The following is a 19,064-nucleotide window of genomic DNA, read 5'->3' on the forward strand; positions in this document are numbered from 1 at the left end:
CTTATTCGAGAGAAGACATCCTCCCGAGTTATGATATCAGCCATTATTGAAATCTGACATGTAAGAAAGACGTTTTCGCAATTTAAAAATCGTATTCCTATTAACTTCCAGTGTAGTGAGAGCGACTTAATCAGTGCTATGTCATACTGGCGTGAAGTTTGCCTGCTTGAATGCCAATATTTCAGATACACATGAAAACATGAAATGACCCAGAGAATCAATAGAACATAACTCAGAGATGCACAAACACAATATAACATTCAAAATGGGTGAGCCTTTCATGTAATACGCTGAAGTGGTAATGTAGGCCTAAGCGCTATCTAGCTATGGTTCAGCTAATGTCCCCTAACGTCAGCATTCAGCTAACTAGCTGATGTAGCAAAGGAGAATGCAGAAATCATTTAGTTTAGTTTGCTACCAAGCAAGCTCTGTAGATATTATACTATGAACGACACTGTATGATAGTTACTGTACCTTTATATTCATATGAGGGGTCAACATTCATGTTTGATATGCAAACGTTACTAGCTAGCCAGCTATGCAAACTAATTTAATGCATGTACGAACAAGAAATAAACCCTTTAATTGTTTGCATATGGTTGTGAATTGTTGCAATATTCAAGAGTGTAATATGGGTTGGTTGTATTATTTAAGAGTGTAAAAGCGTTGTTTTAGATGAAAAGTTGCTTGCGGGGATCAGTGTGCTTAGCTTCCACCACTGTCCAATTGCCCCATACTGGGCTTGAACCAGTGAACCTCTGCTTTGCAACACACATTACCGCACTCCTTGACAACGTACCAACAGTTTGATACACCTCAAAGTTACTGATTGGATGGCTCCATCCGCAACATTTCAAGCTAGCTCTGAAGTGAGTTTATGGCACATTCTTAACTTCATATGGCTGCAGGGGCAGTATTGAGTAGCTTGGATGAAAAGGTGCCCATTGTAAACGGCCAGCTCCTCAGTCTCAGTTGCTAATATATGCATATTATTATTAGTATTGGATAGAAAACTCTAAAGTTTCCAAAACTGTCAAAATATTGTCTGAGTATAACATAACTGATATTGCAGGAGAAACCCTGAGGAAAATCTAAACAGGAAGTGGCTTCTATTTTGAAAACTCCATGTTCCATAGCCTCCCTTTGCTGGATTTAAAGGGATATGAACCAGATTCCTTTTCCTGTCGTGTCAACAGTCTTCAGACATAGTTTTTCGTCTGCGTTGTCGTGACCACTCTTTCCTGTGGATTTCTGAACATAACGTGACAAACAAACTGAGGTATTTTGGATATAAAAATCAACATTTGTTGTGTAACTGGGAGTCGTGAGTGAAAACATCCGAAGATCATCAAAGGTAAACGATTGATATGATTGATTTTCGTGACCGAGCTACCTGATGCTAAGTGTACTTAATGTTTTATCGTGCGATCGATAAACTTACACAAACGCGTGGATTGCTTTCGCTGTAAAGCAACATTTCTAAATCTGACACGACAGGTAGATTAACAAAAGGCTAAACTGTGTTTTCCTATATTGCACTTGTGATTTCATGAATATTTATAGTAATATTTATTGTATGTAGCGCTATGCTATTCAGCGGTTGTTGATGACACTTATCCCGATAGGGGGATTGCAGCCATAACAGGTTTTAACGCCGTTACACTTGTTTATCGGCTAGTGGCTACTCTGATGTTTAAGGCAAATTGGAGATGCAGAGCAAGAATGTTGCCAGCTGCAACAAAAGGTAAGGCAAAGATGTGATGTAAATTGAAAAGTGTATGCACATATGTCAATTAAAATCTTGTTGCAGTGCCGCTCCTTCAACTTTCGTCAATGAGAATAGGCTCCCCCACCCTCGCTCACTCCTCTTTCTCTCTCCCTCCCTCTGGTACCTCTTTTTCCCCACCTCTCTCTCTCTCTCCTTCCCTTCCTCCCTCTGCAGATGGGTATTCAGAAAAGGCTGAGGGAAGCTGAGCAGCAGGGTGGCCTTGGAATAGGAAGGTAAGTATTCCTGCAATCCAACAATGTCCCATTTCCATGTTTGCTCACAGCCAGCTCTTCCTGTATGTGCAGTAGGCTCATTTCCATTCTATTGTTTAACACACACATTACCCACCACGATCTGATCTGAGCCATCTCATTCTGGCTACGTGCCAAATCTCATCTAGTCACTTCACACCTCGCTCACACTACACAACTCAATATAAATTGGTGATTTTGCTGATTGAGGTACTGTAGGCTATTTGAATAGAAATCATCTGTTATTCAACGTTCACACACTTTCTTTCTTTAGCCTCCCCAGACATGACGCACAAACCTATTCAAGCATACGTGAGGGTTACTAACAATGAGGTTTAGGGGGTGAACGAGGACAGTGCCGGTCGGTGACGTTTAAGATGAGGGAGAAGTTGTTTTTTATTATGAGCATGGCCTTATTTCTATTACAGAATATGACTGTCATTCATATTCCATTCACCCAGCTCAATGTAACGTCAATAGGTTTAGGCTAAAATCTTCCCTATACCCATCATGAGGTTGCAACAATCTAACGTAGCCTATGAATGAAAGTTTATAACGTAGGTACACAGGTTGAGGGAATTCATTTGAGTAATCAAGGTGACAGACAGTAACACATTCAATACCGCCTTGCACACTCTTGCCTGCATCAAGTTGATCTAGGGTGTAATCATCAGTCCAACAATTGCAAAATAGTTTATATTGTAATCCCAGTTTGGTTCCGTTTGCTTCAATTTAAGAAATGTTTTTCAACAGAATCGGCGGAATGAATACACACTTGATAACACGTAAACACAGTTTACTTTCATAGCAGCCACATACAAACAGCATGATAATTTCTGCTCGTTGTATAACTCCTACTCGAATCTACGCACTCCCTTACCTTTTCCCTTTGCTTGTGGACTTCAGTGCACAACACATCAGCTGTCTCAGATCAAGAAAAAAAAAATCCAAGCCAAACCATATAACTGTTACACACAGCCTACATCGTTGTCACCATATTAGCTACAGTCATAGTCAACATAACTACTATAACTAACATGTTTGTAAACCCACTAGAATCATGCAGTACAGTGTACAGTCAGCTAGCAGTTTAGTAATTACACCGGTGGGCCCCGGGATGCAATAAATTAATAAAACCAAAAGCTTACCTTAACTTGGAAGAGTTACAGTGTTGGATAGCCATAACCAGCTATCTAACATCGCATCCTTCGCCGTTAGAGCCTGGTGTTTGAGTAGGCTGAACAAGCTAGCTGCATTCACTAGCTACAGTGAGGGAAAAAAGTATTTGATCCCCTGCTGATTTTGTACTTTTGCCCACTGACAAAGAAATTAGCAGTCTATAATTTTGATGCTAGGTTTATTTGAACAGTGAGAGACAGAATAACAACAAAAAAAACACATGTCAAAAATGTTATATTGATTTGCATTTTAATGAGGGAAATATGTATTTGACCCCTCTGCAAAACATGACTTTGGCAACTCAAACCTTCAGCTCCCTCCATTGTTCCTTTGATGCGGTGAAGTTGTCCTGTCCCCTTAGCAGAAAAACACCCCCAAAGCATAATGTTTCCACCTCCATGTTTGACGGTGGGGATGGTGTTCTTGGGGTCATAGACAGCATTCCTCCTCCTCCAAACACATTGAGTTGATGCCAAAGTGCTCCATTTTGGTCTCATCTGACCACAACACTTTCACCCAGTTATTATCTGAATCATTCAGATGTTCATTGGCAAACTTCAGACGGGCATGTATATGTGCTTTCTTGAGCAGGGGGACCTTGCGGGCACTGCAGGATTTCAGTCCTTCACAGCGTAGTGTGTTACCAATTGTTTTCTTGGTGACTATGGTCCCTGCTGCCTTGAGATCATTGACAAGATCATCCTGTGTAGTTCTAGGCTGATTCGTTACCGTTCTCATGATCATTGACACTCCACGAGGTGAGATCTTGCATGGAGCCCCAGGCCGAGAGAGATTGACAGTTCTTTTGTGTTGCTTCCATTTGCGAATAATCACACCAACTGTTGTCACCTACCCACCAAGCTGCTTGGTGATGGTCTTGTAGCCCATTCCAGCCTCGTGTAGGTCCCTGACATCCTTGGAGAGCTCTTTGGTCTTGGCCATGGTGGAGAGTTTGGAATCTGATTGATTGCTTCTGTGAACATGAGATTAGGAGCACTCCTTTTAAGAGTGTGCTCCTAATTTCAGCTCGTTACCTGTATAAAAGACACCTGGGAGCCAGAAATCTCTCTGATTGAGAGGGTGGTCAAATACTTTTTTCCCCCATTAAAATGCAAATCAATTCATAACATTTTTGACATGCGTCTTTCTGGATTTTTGTGTTGTTATTCTGTCTCTCACTGTTCAAATAAACCTAGCATTAAAATTATATTTTTGTCAGTGGGCAAACGTACAAAATCAGCAGGGGATCAAATACTGTAAGTGAAAGTGAGAGAAAAAAATATATAGCTGGCTCTTTCTCTCTCTTGCTTCTTCATTTTATGCACTGATGTGCAAACTAGCTAGATTCATTATCTGAGCCTTTGATTGGGTGTACAACATGTCAGTTCATGCTGCAAGAGCTCGGAGGATGTCCTCTGGAAGCTGTCATAATTACTGTGCATGTCTTTGGAAGTGGGTGAGAATCATAAGCCTCCTAGATTTTGCATTGAAGTCAATGTACCCAGAGGAGGACGGAAACTATCTGTCCTCCGGCTATACCATGGTGCTACCCTATAGAGTTCCGGCAGCTACTGTAGGCCTTGATTGCAAAACAGTGTGTTTTAATTAGAGGTCGACCAATTAATCGGAATGGTTGATTAAATTAGGGCCGATTTCAAGTTTTCATAATCGGAAATCGGTATTTTTGGACAAGGATTTGGCAGTTTTTTTTTTTTTTACCTTTATTTAACTAGGCAAGTCAGTTAAGAACACATACTTAATTTCAATGACGGCCTAGGAACGGTGGGTTAACTGCCTTGTTCAGGGGCAGAACAACAGATTTTTTTACCTTGTCAGCTCGGGGATTCAATCTTGCAACCTTACAGTTAACTAGTCCAACGCACTAACCACCTGCCTCTCATTGCACTCCGAGGAGCCCGCCTGTTACACAAATACAGTAAGCCACGGTAAGTTTCTAGCTAGCATTAAACTTATCTTATAAAAAAATATCAATCAATCATATTCACTAGTTAACTACACATGGTTGATGATATTACTAGTTTATCTAGCGTGTCCTGCGTTGCATATAATCGATGCGGTGCGTATTCGCGAAAAAGGACTGTCCTTGCTCTAATGTGTACCTAACCATAAACATCAATGCCTTTCTTAAAATCAATACACATAAGTATATATTTTTAAACCTGCATATTTAGCTAAAAGAAATCCAGGTTAGCAGGCAATATTAACCAGGTGAAATTGTCACTTCTCTTGTGTATATGCAACAGATTGGGCCGCCTAATTTGCCAGAATTTTACGTAATTATGACAACATTGAAGGTTGTGCAATGTAACAGGAATATTTAGACTTATGGATGCCACCCGTTAGATAAAATACGGAACGGTTCCGTATTTCACTGAAAGAATAAACGTCTTGTTTTCGAGATGATAGTTTACGGATTCGACCATATTCATGTATTTTGTATTTCTATGTGTTATGTTATAATTAAGTCTATGATTTGATAGAGCAGTCTGAGCGATGGTAGGCACCAGCATTCATTCAAACAGCACTTTCGTGCATTTTGCCAGCAGCTCTTTGCTGTGCTTCAAGCATTGCGCTATTTATGACTTCAAGCCCATCAACTCCCGAGATTAGGCTGGTGTAACCGATGTGAAATGGTTAGCGGGGTGCGCGCTAATAGCGTTTCAAACGTCACTTGCTCTGAGACTTGGAGTAGTTATTCCCCTTCCTCTACATGGGTAACGCTGCTTCGAGGGTGGCTGTTGTCGATGTGTTCCTGGTTCGAGCCCAGGTAGGGGCGAGGAGTGGGACGGAAGCTATACTGTTACACTGGCAATACTAAAGTGCCTATAAGAACATCCAATAGTCAAAGGTATATGAAATACAAATGGTATAGAGAGAAATAGTCCTATAATAACTACAACCTATAACTTCTTACCTGGGAATATTGAAGACTCATGTTAAAAAGAACCACCAGCTTTCATATGTTCTCATGTCCTGAGCAAGGAACTTAAACGTTAGCTTTCTTACATGGCACATATTGCACTTTTACTTTCTTCTCCAACACTTTGTTTTTACATTATTTAAACCGAATTCAACATGTTTCATTATTTATTTGAGGCTACATTTATTTTATTGATGTATTAGTCATTATTACAAATACATTTTTTATATTTTTTAAATCATCCGATAAATCTATTGGCTTTTTTTTTTTGGTCCTCCTATAATCGGTATCGGTATTGAAAACATCATAATCGGTCGACCTCTAGTTTTAATCAATTATTTGGTGATGTGAATATATTCAGTATAGTTGAATCTAAAAATTATAACTTTAATGTTTCACTATTTTTATGAAATTCACAGAGGAGGATGCCTCCACTGAACGAGGGTGTAAAATCTTCATTGTGTGTCTTTAGCTCCTCTGTCCCGATGCCTCTATACACACTGCTGTGGTCTCTTCTTAAAATGTGCCATCGATTACACACTCACTATCAGGTGGTCTCAGTGCAAGCAGTAATTGTTCCAGAATGCAATTCAGTAACAAGGGCTCCGTCACAGAGAGAGCCAAAGAGAGATAGCGGTCTTGTTTGTTAAAGAAGAGAGAGGTGGGGGGAGCAGGAGCATACAGACCACAGCCATGCAGGAATGTCTGTCCTTGCCTGTGACCCTCATCAGTAGCCAGCAGACTCTGGCCCTCCATCCAGTCAGTCAGACAGACAGACAGCTCTCCTGAGACTGCTTGATATGGTGGAGCACTTTGACTGATGAATAGCTCTGTAGAATTTGTATCTGACATGGGTAAGAACTTCCCTTATGGAAAAACCACATGAATTTCACGTGATCTTATGTGAAGTTAATGTGATAAAATGTAAAAGCAACATGCGATATCAAGAAACTACACATGTGAAAACATTTGAGCACATGTGAAAACATGATTTAATGTGAAATAAATGGGGATGCAACATTTCAACATGTGATACCACGAAACTACACATGACAACATTTGAATGTTTAACTTATAAAAACATTATAACTTTTAAATGCCTCATCAGCTTAGTTCAACCCAAAATACAAGCATGTTTTACTACAATGTTTGTAAACAACAAATGCTAATTTCTTGTAAAACTGCAATTCACATGTGAGGTGAAAAATGGTATTCTCCTCATCTGTGAAAAGGTGGTGGTATCATGTGAACTCTACATTGAATACACGTGAACAACGGACATCACACGTGTCTTAAGTTTTCACATGAACATTTCAGCTCAACGTGTGAACATATGTGAAAATATGATTTCACACGTTGTTTTGGTAAGGTAGGTAATGAAATTGTATGTTTTTTAAAAAATCCTTAGTTGCTATATCCATTTTTGGACTTAATGATACAGTTGAAGTTGGAAGTTTACATACACTTAGGTTGGAGTCAGTAAAACTTGTTTTTGAACCACTCCAGAAATGTCTTATTAACAAACTATAGTTTTGACAAGTCGGTTAGGACATCTACTTTGTGCATGACACAAGTCATTTTTCCAACAATTGTTTACAGACAGATTATTTCACTTATAATTCACTGTATCACAATTCCAGTGGATCAGAAGTTTACATACACTAAGTTGACTGTGCCTTTAAACGGCTTGGACAATTTCAGAAATTATGTCATGGCTTTAGAAGCTTCTGATATTCAAAAAATTGTAGACCTCCACAAATCTGGTTCATCCATGGGAGCAATTTCCAAACGTCTGAAGGTACCACGTTCATCTGTTCAAACAATAGTACGCAAGTATAAACACCATGGGACCACGCAGCCGTCATACCGCTCAGGAAGGAGACGCGCTCGGTCTCCTAGAGATTTTACTTTATTTATTTTTTATTTCACCTTTATTTAACCAGGTAGGCAAGTTGAGAACAAGTTCTCATTTACAATTGCGACCTGGCAAAAGATTAACGTACTTCAGTGCGAAAACTGCAAGCACCTTGTGAAGATGCTGGAGGAACAGGTACAGGTATATCCACAGTAAAATGAGTCCTATATCGACATAACCTGAAAGGCCACTCAGCAAGTAAGAAACCATTGCTCCAAAACCGCCATTAAAAAAAGACAGACTACGGTTTGCAACTTCACATGGGGACAAAGATCGTACTTTTTGGAGAAATGTCCTCTGGTCTGATGAAACAAAAATAGAACTGTTTGGCCATAATGACCATCGTTATGTTTGGAGGAAAAAGGGGGCTTGCAGACCGAAGATCACCATCCCAAACATGAAGCACGGGGGTGGCAGCATCATGTTTTGGGGGAAATTTGCTGCAGGAGGGACTGGTGCACTTCACAAAATAGATGGCATCATGAGGCAGTAAAATTATGTGGATATATTGAAGCAACATCTCAAGACATCAGGAAGTTAAAGCTTGGTCGCAAATGGGTCTTCCAAATGGACAATGACCCCAAGCATACTTCCAAAGTTGTGGCAAAATGGCTTAAGGACAACAAAGTCGAGGTATTGGAGTGGTATTGGTATTGACCCACTGGGAATGTTAGTTAATAAAGACTTAAAAGCTTAAATAATTATCTCTACTATTATTCTGACATTTCACATTCTTAAAATAAAGTGGTGATCCTAACCTCATTTTTACTATGATTAAATGTCAGGAATTGTGAAAAACTGAGTTTAAATGTATTTGGCTAAGCTGTATGTAAACTTCTGACTTCAACTGTATATACCCATTGATTCTTGAAGAATATAACTTATAAATGCCTCATCAGCTTAGTTCAACCCAAAATACAAGCTTGTTTTACTACAATGTTTGTAAACAGCAAATGTAAACAAACACTGTATAGCCACAAAACATGGCTAAAAATATCATTTTGCTCTGTCTACGAATTTGAGAGTGGGTTACATTTCTCCAGGCCCATCGCTCAGCTTTTCACCAAAACACAGGTGGAGTGACAGCTTTGGTATTGTTTCAATGAAGGATTTTTAGCTTCAAGCTAAATGGCACACTGTTGAGCTAAATTTTTTTGTTGTTGTTGTAGAATTCTCAAAGTCCCCTACACATTCATTACCTATAATACAGTACATCTCTGCACGTAGCAAATGAGTGCCGTCTGCACTGCTATTTTAGTTATTTGTTCATCTGACCATTTTCTCATCATTGATCAAATGTACTTCTCTCAGCAATTTGAAAACCATTCAGATTAAAAAAATGTAATCAATGATGAGAGAGTACATGGTCAGATTTCACAGAACTTCACGTGAAATAGCATCACGTGAAGTTTTCCAAAACCACATGGTTTTACATTATTTATAATAATAACATTATAAAATCAATTGTTGCATGTGCAAAATATGTGAAATCTGGTGGGGTTTTTCCCCCATAAGGGCTTCCTCAATCTGGACAGCCTTGTAAAACTGTTTGGGTGAGTTTCCTGAGAGGGCAGATAGGATGGAAGGCTTACGTGTCACAATCACAGTCTGTCCTTCTGCTGTGAGCAAGGTCAAACCTCCTTGGAAACTCTTTGATCTAAGAAGACTGACTCACTCTTAACGCAAATGAAACACAAAGGGTTTGAGGTAGAGGTACCAAGGGCGAGGAGAGAGTTAAGAGGAGATAAATCAAACCAAATCACCTCCTCCCTACTCGCATTGACCTGCTGGAAGTCATCATGATGGACTTCCTCAGAGGGGGAGAGGAGAGAGAGAGAGCAAAGAGAGCTGGAAAGAGAGAGACATGGTGGGTGGGGGGGGGGTCCATGGTTAGGTCCACAGCTGGAGTACATCAGTAGAGAGGATCTCTCTCAGGCCTCAACACCATTATCTACCAGGGCCCAGGGGGAGAGTTATATGGTGTGTGAAGGTTGTTAGGGGTCCTTAAAGTTGGGTTACAGCTTTGGATGAGACTTTCAGCTTGAACCCTACCACCTACATGCTAAAAATGCTATCTTTGGTTACACACAAGAAGGGCCCCAAAAGCACTTTATCTTTAGCAAGACATTTCAGAATAATTACAGCTCCTCTCCAGCATAAGATAAGCTTAGAAAGTGAATGATTTGCTGCTTTTGTCGTAACATGCGTGGAGGTTTCTGACTAACTCTGCAAGCGATGATAGCTTAGCTTGTCATTACATGAGTAAAAGTTTCAATGAAATGAAAAGTACACACAGGTTGATATGGCTGATTTCCAAGTGTCAAACTACTGCTTAGTGTCCCCAGAGAGGAAACCCATCCACCGGTCAGACAGTGTTGGCCCTGGTGCAAGACATTGTTCCATGTGGAAGCACAGCCTCACAGGACACATCAAGACTGTTCTAGTACAGGAAAACACAGTTCCAAGCCAAAGTCCACAAACAGTTCCCCCTACTGTGTTCTCCCTGAGAGCCAGGATCCCAGTGACAAGAGGCTAGTCCCCTTGATTACCACAGAGGAAAAAGGAGAGGACACTAAATACTCTTGATATGAGAAAACAGGATAATACACACCAATCAAACAGATGGCACCATTTCTGATTGATGAAGTAGAAACATAACTGTTACAATCAACTCAGAGTTAAATGCACCGTCCCTGCTTTTTCTTTACCGGTGCCATCCTGCTCCATATGAAACCAATAGTCATTTCTGATCTGTAATTATGAACACTGATTCATATCATTAAGGGGGTCACTACTTTTCATTGCTGGGTAACAGTAATTGTTTCTGCTCGTTTGCACAAGAAGGAAGTGGTGAATAATCCAATAAAATCACATGATTTCACCACATGAATGAGTGTTGTGCAAATGAACGACACTTCCATAGTTAACAGTCACAATTCCACAGCACCTGATGTCTACACAACAGGCCGAATGCGGCAATTTGTTACCATGGCAATCATCGCCGAACACGCTCACCCGGCGCCCACACAAAACCCCAGCTAGTACATATTAATGGTATCAAAAGCTTTTGTGTTGGATAGTAATACATAACTTACAGAAGAGTTGAATCTACAGTGTTTAGGCACTCGTAGCACTCTGAGCAAAAAGAGTGGTATCTGAATCAAACAGCTGCTGGAAGGGAAAAAAAACACAATTGCACGATCTGGTTACACTCAGAATAATCTGTGGTCAGAGTGAGGCCACGGCAGCTTGCTGGGATGCAGTAATACAACTTGGTCATCATGTCCAGATGTTTTGGATCTCTGCAGCCTAGCCCAGATGTTTAAAGCTGGCCTGGGACATGACATTGGCTTGTACTGCATGTGGTCAGTGAGAAGATTAAGAGGAGTAGCTAGAGAAACTAGCATGTGGAGGTGAATTACATACACAGAGCCTTTCATACAGTATATGGCACTGACATACATACAACAACCGTGTACAGTGTCAGTATCTCACAATTGAATTATGGCTGATCATGCCTTAACCTAACATAATAAATCAAGGAAAGATATGACGGTTATACGACGATGTAGCTCACTCACCCTCACACCGAGAAAGGGTAGTTGCGTAACTGACCACATTGTCGTGTCCATAATTTCCTGCAACTTTTTTGCATTTTCTTTGCAATGTCATAAAGCGGCAGGTAAGAGTATTGAGCCAATAACTGAAAGGTCGCTGTTTCGAATCCCTGAGCCGACTAGGTGAAAAACCTTCCGATGTGCCCTTGAGCAAGGCACTTAACCCTCATTGCTCCTGTAAAATCGCTTTGGATAAGAGCGTTGAAAAAAAGTTATTCGCTTACCAGTCTTTTTGAGTCATTCTTTCTTTACAGAATACGTTGTGTGCCAACTGTATTTTGGGAATATGGAAGCAAATTCTCCTTGGACATTTTTATAAAACGGGTATGTGTGGCAAATAAGCTTACATGCCAAATTAGTCAACTGTTCTCAAACATAATCCATATTAAAATGTGGAAGCCTACTTAACAGAGTGAGATAATAGAAACAGAAAATAATGAGGGGACTTAGTTTTAAATGCCAATCCACAGAGGATTTGATATGGTTTCTTACTGGAAGCCTTTTCAAATATCACATTTTCCAAGGAGCAGAAATTCATCCATTACTAAGGGCAGGAAAGTTGGATATGAACTGTGAGTATCCTAGCCAAACTGAAAACTATATAGCAAGTCAAACGATATACACTGCTCAAAAAAATAAAGGGAACACTAAAATAACACATCCTAGATCTGAATGAATGAAATATTCTTATTAAATACCTTTTTCTTTACATAGTTGAATGTGCTGACAACAAAATCACACAAAAATTATCAATGGAAATCAAATTTATCAACCCATGGAGGTCTGGATTTGGAGTCACACTCAAAATTAAAGTGGAAAACCACACTACAGGCTGATCCAACTTTCATTTAATGTCCTTAAAACAAGTCCAAATGAGGCTCAGTAGTGTGTGGCCTAAACGTACCTGTATGACCTCCCTACAACGCCTGGGCATGCTCCTGATGAGGTGGCGGATGGTCTCCTGAGGGATCTCCTCCCAGACCTGGACTAAAGCATCCGCTAACTCCTGGATAGTCTGTGGTGCAACGTGGCGTTGGTGGATGGAGCGAGACATGATGTCCCAGATGTACTCAATTGGATTCAGGTCTGGGGAACAGGCGGGCCAGTCCATAGCATCAATGCATTCCTCTTGCAGCCACATGAGGCTCCAGCCACATGAGGTCTAGCATTGTCTTGCATTAGGAGGAACCCAGGGCCAACCGCACCAGCATATGGTCTCACACGGGGTCTGAGGATCTCATCTCGGTACCTAATGGCAGTCAGGCTACCTCTGGCGAGCACATGGAGGGCTGTGCGGCCCCCCAAAGAAATGCCACCCCACACCATGACTGACCCACCGCCAAACCGGTCATGCTGGAGGATGTTGCAGGCAGCTGTAAGCACAACCCCCACCTGTGGACGTCGGGCCCTCATACCACCCTCATGGAGTCTGTTTCTGACTGTTTGAGCAGACACATGCACATTTGTGGCCTGCCGGAGGTCATTTTGCAGGGCTCTGGCAGTGCTCCCCCTGCTTCTCCATGCACAAAGGCGGAGGAAGCGGTCCTGATGCTGGGTTGTTGCCCTCCTACGGCCTCCACGTCTCATGATGTACTGGCCTGTCTCCTGGTAGCGCCTCCATGCTCTGGACACTACGCTGACAGACACAGCAAACCTTCTTGCCACAGCTCGCATTGTTATGCCATCCTGGATGAGCTGCACTACCTGAGCCACTTTTGTGGGTTGTAGACTCCGTCTTATGCTACCACTAGAGTGAAAGCACCGCCAGCATCCAAAAGTGACCAAAACATCAGCCAGGGAGCATAGGAACTGAGAAGTGGTCTGTGGTCCCCACCTGCAGAACCACTCCTTTATTGGGGGGTGTCTTGCTAATTGCCTATAATTTCCACCTGTTTTCTATTCCATTTGCACAACAGCATGTGAAATGTATTGTCAATCAGTGTTGCTTCCTAAGTGGACAGTTTGATTTCACAGAAGTGTGATTGACTGGGAGTTACATTGTGTTGTTTAAGTGTTCCCTTTATTTTTTTTAGCAGTGTATTTAGGTATTGCTTGCTGGCAGTCCTTGTTTCGAGACAAGGCAGGTTGTTTAGATTTTATCAGGCTCAATTGTGGAGTAAATTAATCTCATTCCAGAATAAACTTGTCATTAGGAGGAAAATAAAATCACAAGGCAAGAATTCGAGGAAAGAGCCACGGTTCAGGGATCCACCCATTGTGCGGAAACAAGAAACAGTTGTTGGTCTTAAAAGACTTAAAAAAAAAAAAAATGCGACCTGTGTCAACAAAATGTCCAGTACGAATGCTATTTGTTCAAATATGCCATCATCAGCCTAGGAAGAATAAGTGCATGTGTGTATAACTTGAATGACGGTCCACCTATATATACACAGTACTGTATGGTCTAAAAAACAAGAAGCACCATTAACCTGTGTCCTGCACACAAAAACCATGGAAAACTTTTGCTGTGAAGTAATCCATGTACGGACATGACTTTTGTTGTGCTTTAAGAACAACCAATAAAGACATTCTATAGAATAAAAGAAAATATTGAGTACTCAATGAGTAGGGCGTGTCTCTGTCGTAGCAGGACTGCGCTGGGTGTGTTAGGCTGTCTATATTTTCAAAGGGGTGCTATGCAGTGCTACTATGCTATGTCCAGACAGCTCTACTAGTCTCCTCTGAGAGGAGAGAGGGTGTTAGGTGTCAACAGTCGGATTCCTCCCACTGTACAGCTGCCTGGGCAAAAATTCCTCAGCAGACAGCCAGCCCCCCTTCATAGGCTACCGCTACAGCAAAACAGCCTGGCTGGTCCTGGTCCACGGTGCTCTGAATCCTAATACAGGATGTCAGTCAGAGCAAGTTCCTGAGTCAGATAGACCACTCTTTCTAGCCTGGTCCTAGATCATTATTATACTGTCTTGCCAACTCCTATGGTCGTTGTGACCATATGATTTGGCAAGACAGCACAAACTGATCATGGACCAGGCTACGACTCTTCCGTAGAAACCAACTCATTTGCCCGTGTCTCAGCTCCACTCCCAGCAGTAGAATGTATAATTAAAAAGAAACGATTGAATTGCTAATTACAACTGACCCCTTCTTGACATTGCTTCCATATTTGACACAAGTGTATGTTGACTCTACACTGCCTTCTATTTCCCCCGGACGGATTAGTGAGACAGCATTTTCACATCACAATTTAACCAGATGTTAAATTTTGAGATTTTCAAAAGATCCACAAGATTTTATTTGTGGCTAAACATCAAATAATATGACCTGGAGAGGTTGTCACCGTAAGCGAAAGGGGTCCCCAATGACCACAATGAAGGAAAAACTATATGGATGCTGGAGGCATAAAAAGATAAAACACCAACCGACAATTTTTGTTGGAGCGTATGGTCCGGGGGCCGGAAACATAATTATAATAATTTGTACACTGCAAATCGACCACAATTTAGCCCAAAAATGGATTGTATTTTAAAATAACTATCAATTTATACCTTGATCACGTGTCTTTAAAATGTTTTATTCATGTGAGTAGTTTTCCTAAATTAAACAAACTCAAAGGCTCAAAGTGCAGCAGTGTATAGATATGGACAGACTACCCCTGACGTGTAGCTATACAGAACAACCACCCTGTCACTAAATTACCCCATGACATCGATAGAAAACAAACAAGAAAATGTATAATTTTGCTCAATAAAAACACAATAAAACCTAGATCTCAGGGCACAGAAGGGACTGTTCTGCCAAACAATTACGAATCTGAACAATTATGAATTTGAGCCTGTATGGTTCACCTGCCCAGCGGCAGTGGGAGAAAGATGGGGCGTACAGACAACACAAATCCATGGCAGTCATCTCACATATGACCCCTGCCTGGCCAGGCATCAGCAGGCTATTGTCCGCAGACCGGGGCAGGCTGCAAAGGTTGTCAGACCGATTAGAACAGTTAGGTGTTGGTCATGCAGAAACAGCCCAAGAATAACACACATTTTTCATGCTTTGGTTGTTGCTCTGGGCAGTGGGCACAGTCAGTCTGCAAGTATACACAGCTGATGCTTTTACATAAACCCCTGAACTCAACAATAGCAACACTGCCTCCGTCCTCGCATAAAAAATGTAACCAACCTCAGGCGCTAAGTAGCTAGCAATACACCTCAGACGTTTGAAAAATCAAGGATTTGTACCATAGAAGCATCAACAACCGTATGAATATCTCTGTCTGAATGACAGACAGCACCTGGCTCTTGTAAGACAGATAAACACGATCTTCAAAAGAAAGCCACAAATGGACATGTGACAAACTGCCTCAACTGGGTAGGAGACAACATAGAGGTCACTGAGAGGGGAAGGGGCAGGACTCACCATGGACAGATTACAATGGCAACAACATCAAGTGACGAAGAGAGGACAAAGAGAAGACACGTTCCACTCAGTCACTCTGATCTCAGAATTCAGCATGGAATAATGTTAAGACAAATCAAGATCACGGTTAACATCATACTGAAGATGACCTGGAATCAAAAGTTCCTTTTCAGGACAATAATTCAGATATGAGGATTTCTAATGTCAGTGAAAAGTCAAATTTGTTTGAAAGAAAAATGCGACCATTTTCATATATAGTATTTCTAAGTATCCTTAACTCTTCTACCATACAAACCTGCTCTCTGGGGACATCAGGCTTACATTGAATATTGCGCTATTAGACTAAATGATGAATAGATAACATCCCCATGACTCGGTTTAATCCCTACATAATACATTTCAACAGTATATCCATTAATATGTATGCCTTGATTACCGATGCTGCAGAGAGTGTGCGTCCCAAATGGCACCCTATTCCCTATGAAGTGCACTACTTTTAACCCGGGCATATTGGACATAGGGTGCCATTTGGGACGTATACAAACACCTACCCATAACTAAATATGAATCTTCAGGAGGAGCTGAGCTGACAAGACGACAGTCGGTCACGATTTGACTTTGTCCACAGCATCACCCTCCACTGATCTCTGAAATAATTTCCTTTTAATTCCTAGACCAAGCATTTCGTTGGTAATATGATACTTTTTTGAATAGGCTGTGGTGATTCATCTCATTCTTGCTGAGCTACTGAGCTGTTAAAAGAAAGGAACTTCTACTGCGATAAAAAAAAAGAAAGACACTCCAGCTTTTTCCCCATCGACCTCAGTTCAATCCACAAAAGCCTAATTCTTTCAGCGACTCAACTTCGCTTCGGATGGGAAACTCTCTGACTGCTTCAAAGGGACCTCTACTTCTGAGGAGAGATTGAGGTCATGAGCTCTATGATAAAGTAATGAAAGAACATCGTCTGACAAATCAATATGGTTGATGACAACACCTTCAAATGAATGAATCAACATTTCCTGTCTCTCCAGTTGGGATACTTTCTATAAACCCACAGTGTAATAGCATGGTATAACAACAAGGTGCTAGAGACTTTGATGTGATTTCCCACTTGAAAGTGTTTCAAGAAAGTTGAATCTATATAGCTATACTGCAAGGACAAACTATTAGACCAACCACAACCAGTTTGCTGAGTCTGTGAAACTAGTGGTCTTCACATGGATAATCTATGGTTATTCATAGATAAGATTAGAGAAGCTAAAATATTAAATGACACTGAATTTGACATGTATGGGTTATTAAGAAGCTCTACCCATCTTGACAGTCTTGTCCAAAGCACTAAGCAATAAGCACCTCTTCCAGAAATAGGCTTCTTTCAGTGGGAAACAGCTCAACTAATGAAATATAGATAGCGGACACGACTTCTTAAAAGCCTGCTTAGCTATAAAAAGAGGCATCTACAAGGAAATGCAACATATTGAAAGTATCTGAACTAAACCGTGCTTGGACCAGTTGAAGGATAGGGAACTGTATGGGAGAGGGGGTCTAAATCACTACCAAGCATTGACACTAGCATCCACTTCAAGCACCTTGAAAATCCCCCTTTCTCCTGTTCAGTTACAATGACAGGCAGTAGGCCTATATCAGTTTGTTTAATTGCAAACCATAGTCTACTGACTCAGGACAGCCTATTTAATAATAATAATAATAATAATAATAATATAAAATTGTGAAATGATTCCTGCTGAGAAACTGATTTGAAACAGGATAAATGAAATGTGTCAAAAGTCCTGTGAACCCCAAACAAGCATTGTTGAAAATATAAAATGTCCTTTGGTCATTCATGAGGCCTCTTGGGACATAACAACAACAAGAAGAACAATGTCAACAATGGGTGCGTGCAAATGACAGTAGCCAAAACAAGCTTGTCGACCATCTCGCATTCACAAATGCACAATATATTATAGGCCTATTTTTCTCGCATGGAATGATTTTATTGATTTAGATTATTTTTTTAAAAATAGTTCTACTAACCATTGGTGTCTGACAATTGACCGTTTGCTAATTGAAAAGATCTAGTTGAGATCTTCCAAAGTTACATAAAGTTAACGGGCAGGGATAGAAGTTTGAACTAAGCTGACGCCTCATCATAGCCTAATTGCTATTGGACATCGTAACGGAATAATGCAACTGCTATTGATCGGATATATTGCCTAGCGTTAAATTAGATTGATTTACAGATTTAACCTACAGATGGCCCATCAGGGGAGGGTGCTGCACTTCAGTATCCTTTGTTTCCTATTCTGCAATGAAGTAGCCACAAGACCAAAGCATGCGGCGACTACATTGTATTCATTCGTGCGTAGAGATTTATAGCTGAATAAATGCGACGGTTACATAATAACACATCCTCATCACTGAGAGGGGCACAAATAATAACAACATCCAATGCGTTAGCTATAGCAGCCTATCATACTCGCCATCACAGACTTTCCCCTCAACTCGAACCTTGACGAATCTCTACGAATAACTCACCAAGTGCTCCCTGGTCCGGAATGGATTTAGCAAATCCTTCCCAGAGATTGCCGAGAAAAAGAAAGAGAAAAAGAAGACGTGATATGTGCGGTGGTGGCATTCTCACTGCGACATCACCAATTCCACTTAGGTGGCCATTCATCCATATTGCTTTTGAGGTTGGCATTGACTGCTCCCTTTTCACGCTGCCTCGGATGCCTACTCCTTGCTCGGCTCGCGCTCCGGAGTGGCTTCACAATTCCATTGTCCTACGTGGGAGGGGACTCTTGCTCTGCTTAGTGGGTGGTCGTGATCGCCCCCTAATGGTACCAAAGTAGAGTGTGTTCACAGATGGGCCCCTATGAAGGTCTATGGGCCCTTATAAGTCCATCTCGAACCCTATTAGGAGGACGGTGTAGTTACAAATGTAAGAACACAGTGTTCCATATCGCTTAAAAGTAGGCTATCTATCTGTTTGCATACACAATAGCCGCTATTCATTTGC

At 41.1% G+C, this 19,064-nt stretch overlaps 1 protein-coding gene across 1 annotated transcript in view; it reads right to left on the reverse strand.

Moving 5' to 3' along the window:
• The window catches only part of LOC109893207 (protein FAM171A2-like), a 65,054-nt gene extending 46,209 nt beyond the window's left edge, over window positions 1–18,845 (reverse strand). The window contains exon 1 of the mRNA XM_020486316.2: window positions 18,581–18,845. Within this exon, the coding sequence (XP_020341905.1) occupies window positions 18,581–18,746 (166 nt within the window). The 5' untranslated portion in view covers window positions 18,747–18,845. The remainder of the gene's footprint in view (window positions 1–18,580) is intronic.
• Window positions 18,846–19,064: the final 219 nt, after the last annotated feature.

Source organism: Oncorhynchus kisutch, linkage group LG6, assembly GCF_002021735.2.
Source record: "Oncorhynchus kisutch isolate 150728-3 linkage group LG6, Okis_V2, whole genome shotgun sequence".
Taxonomy (NCBI): Eukaryota; Metazoa; Chordata; class Actinopteri; order Salmoniformes; family Salmonidae; genus Oncorhynchus; species Oncorhynchus kisutch.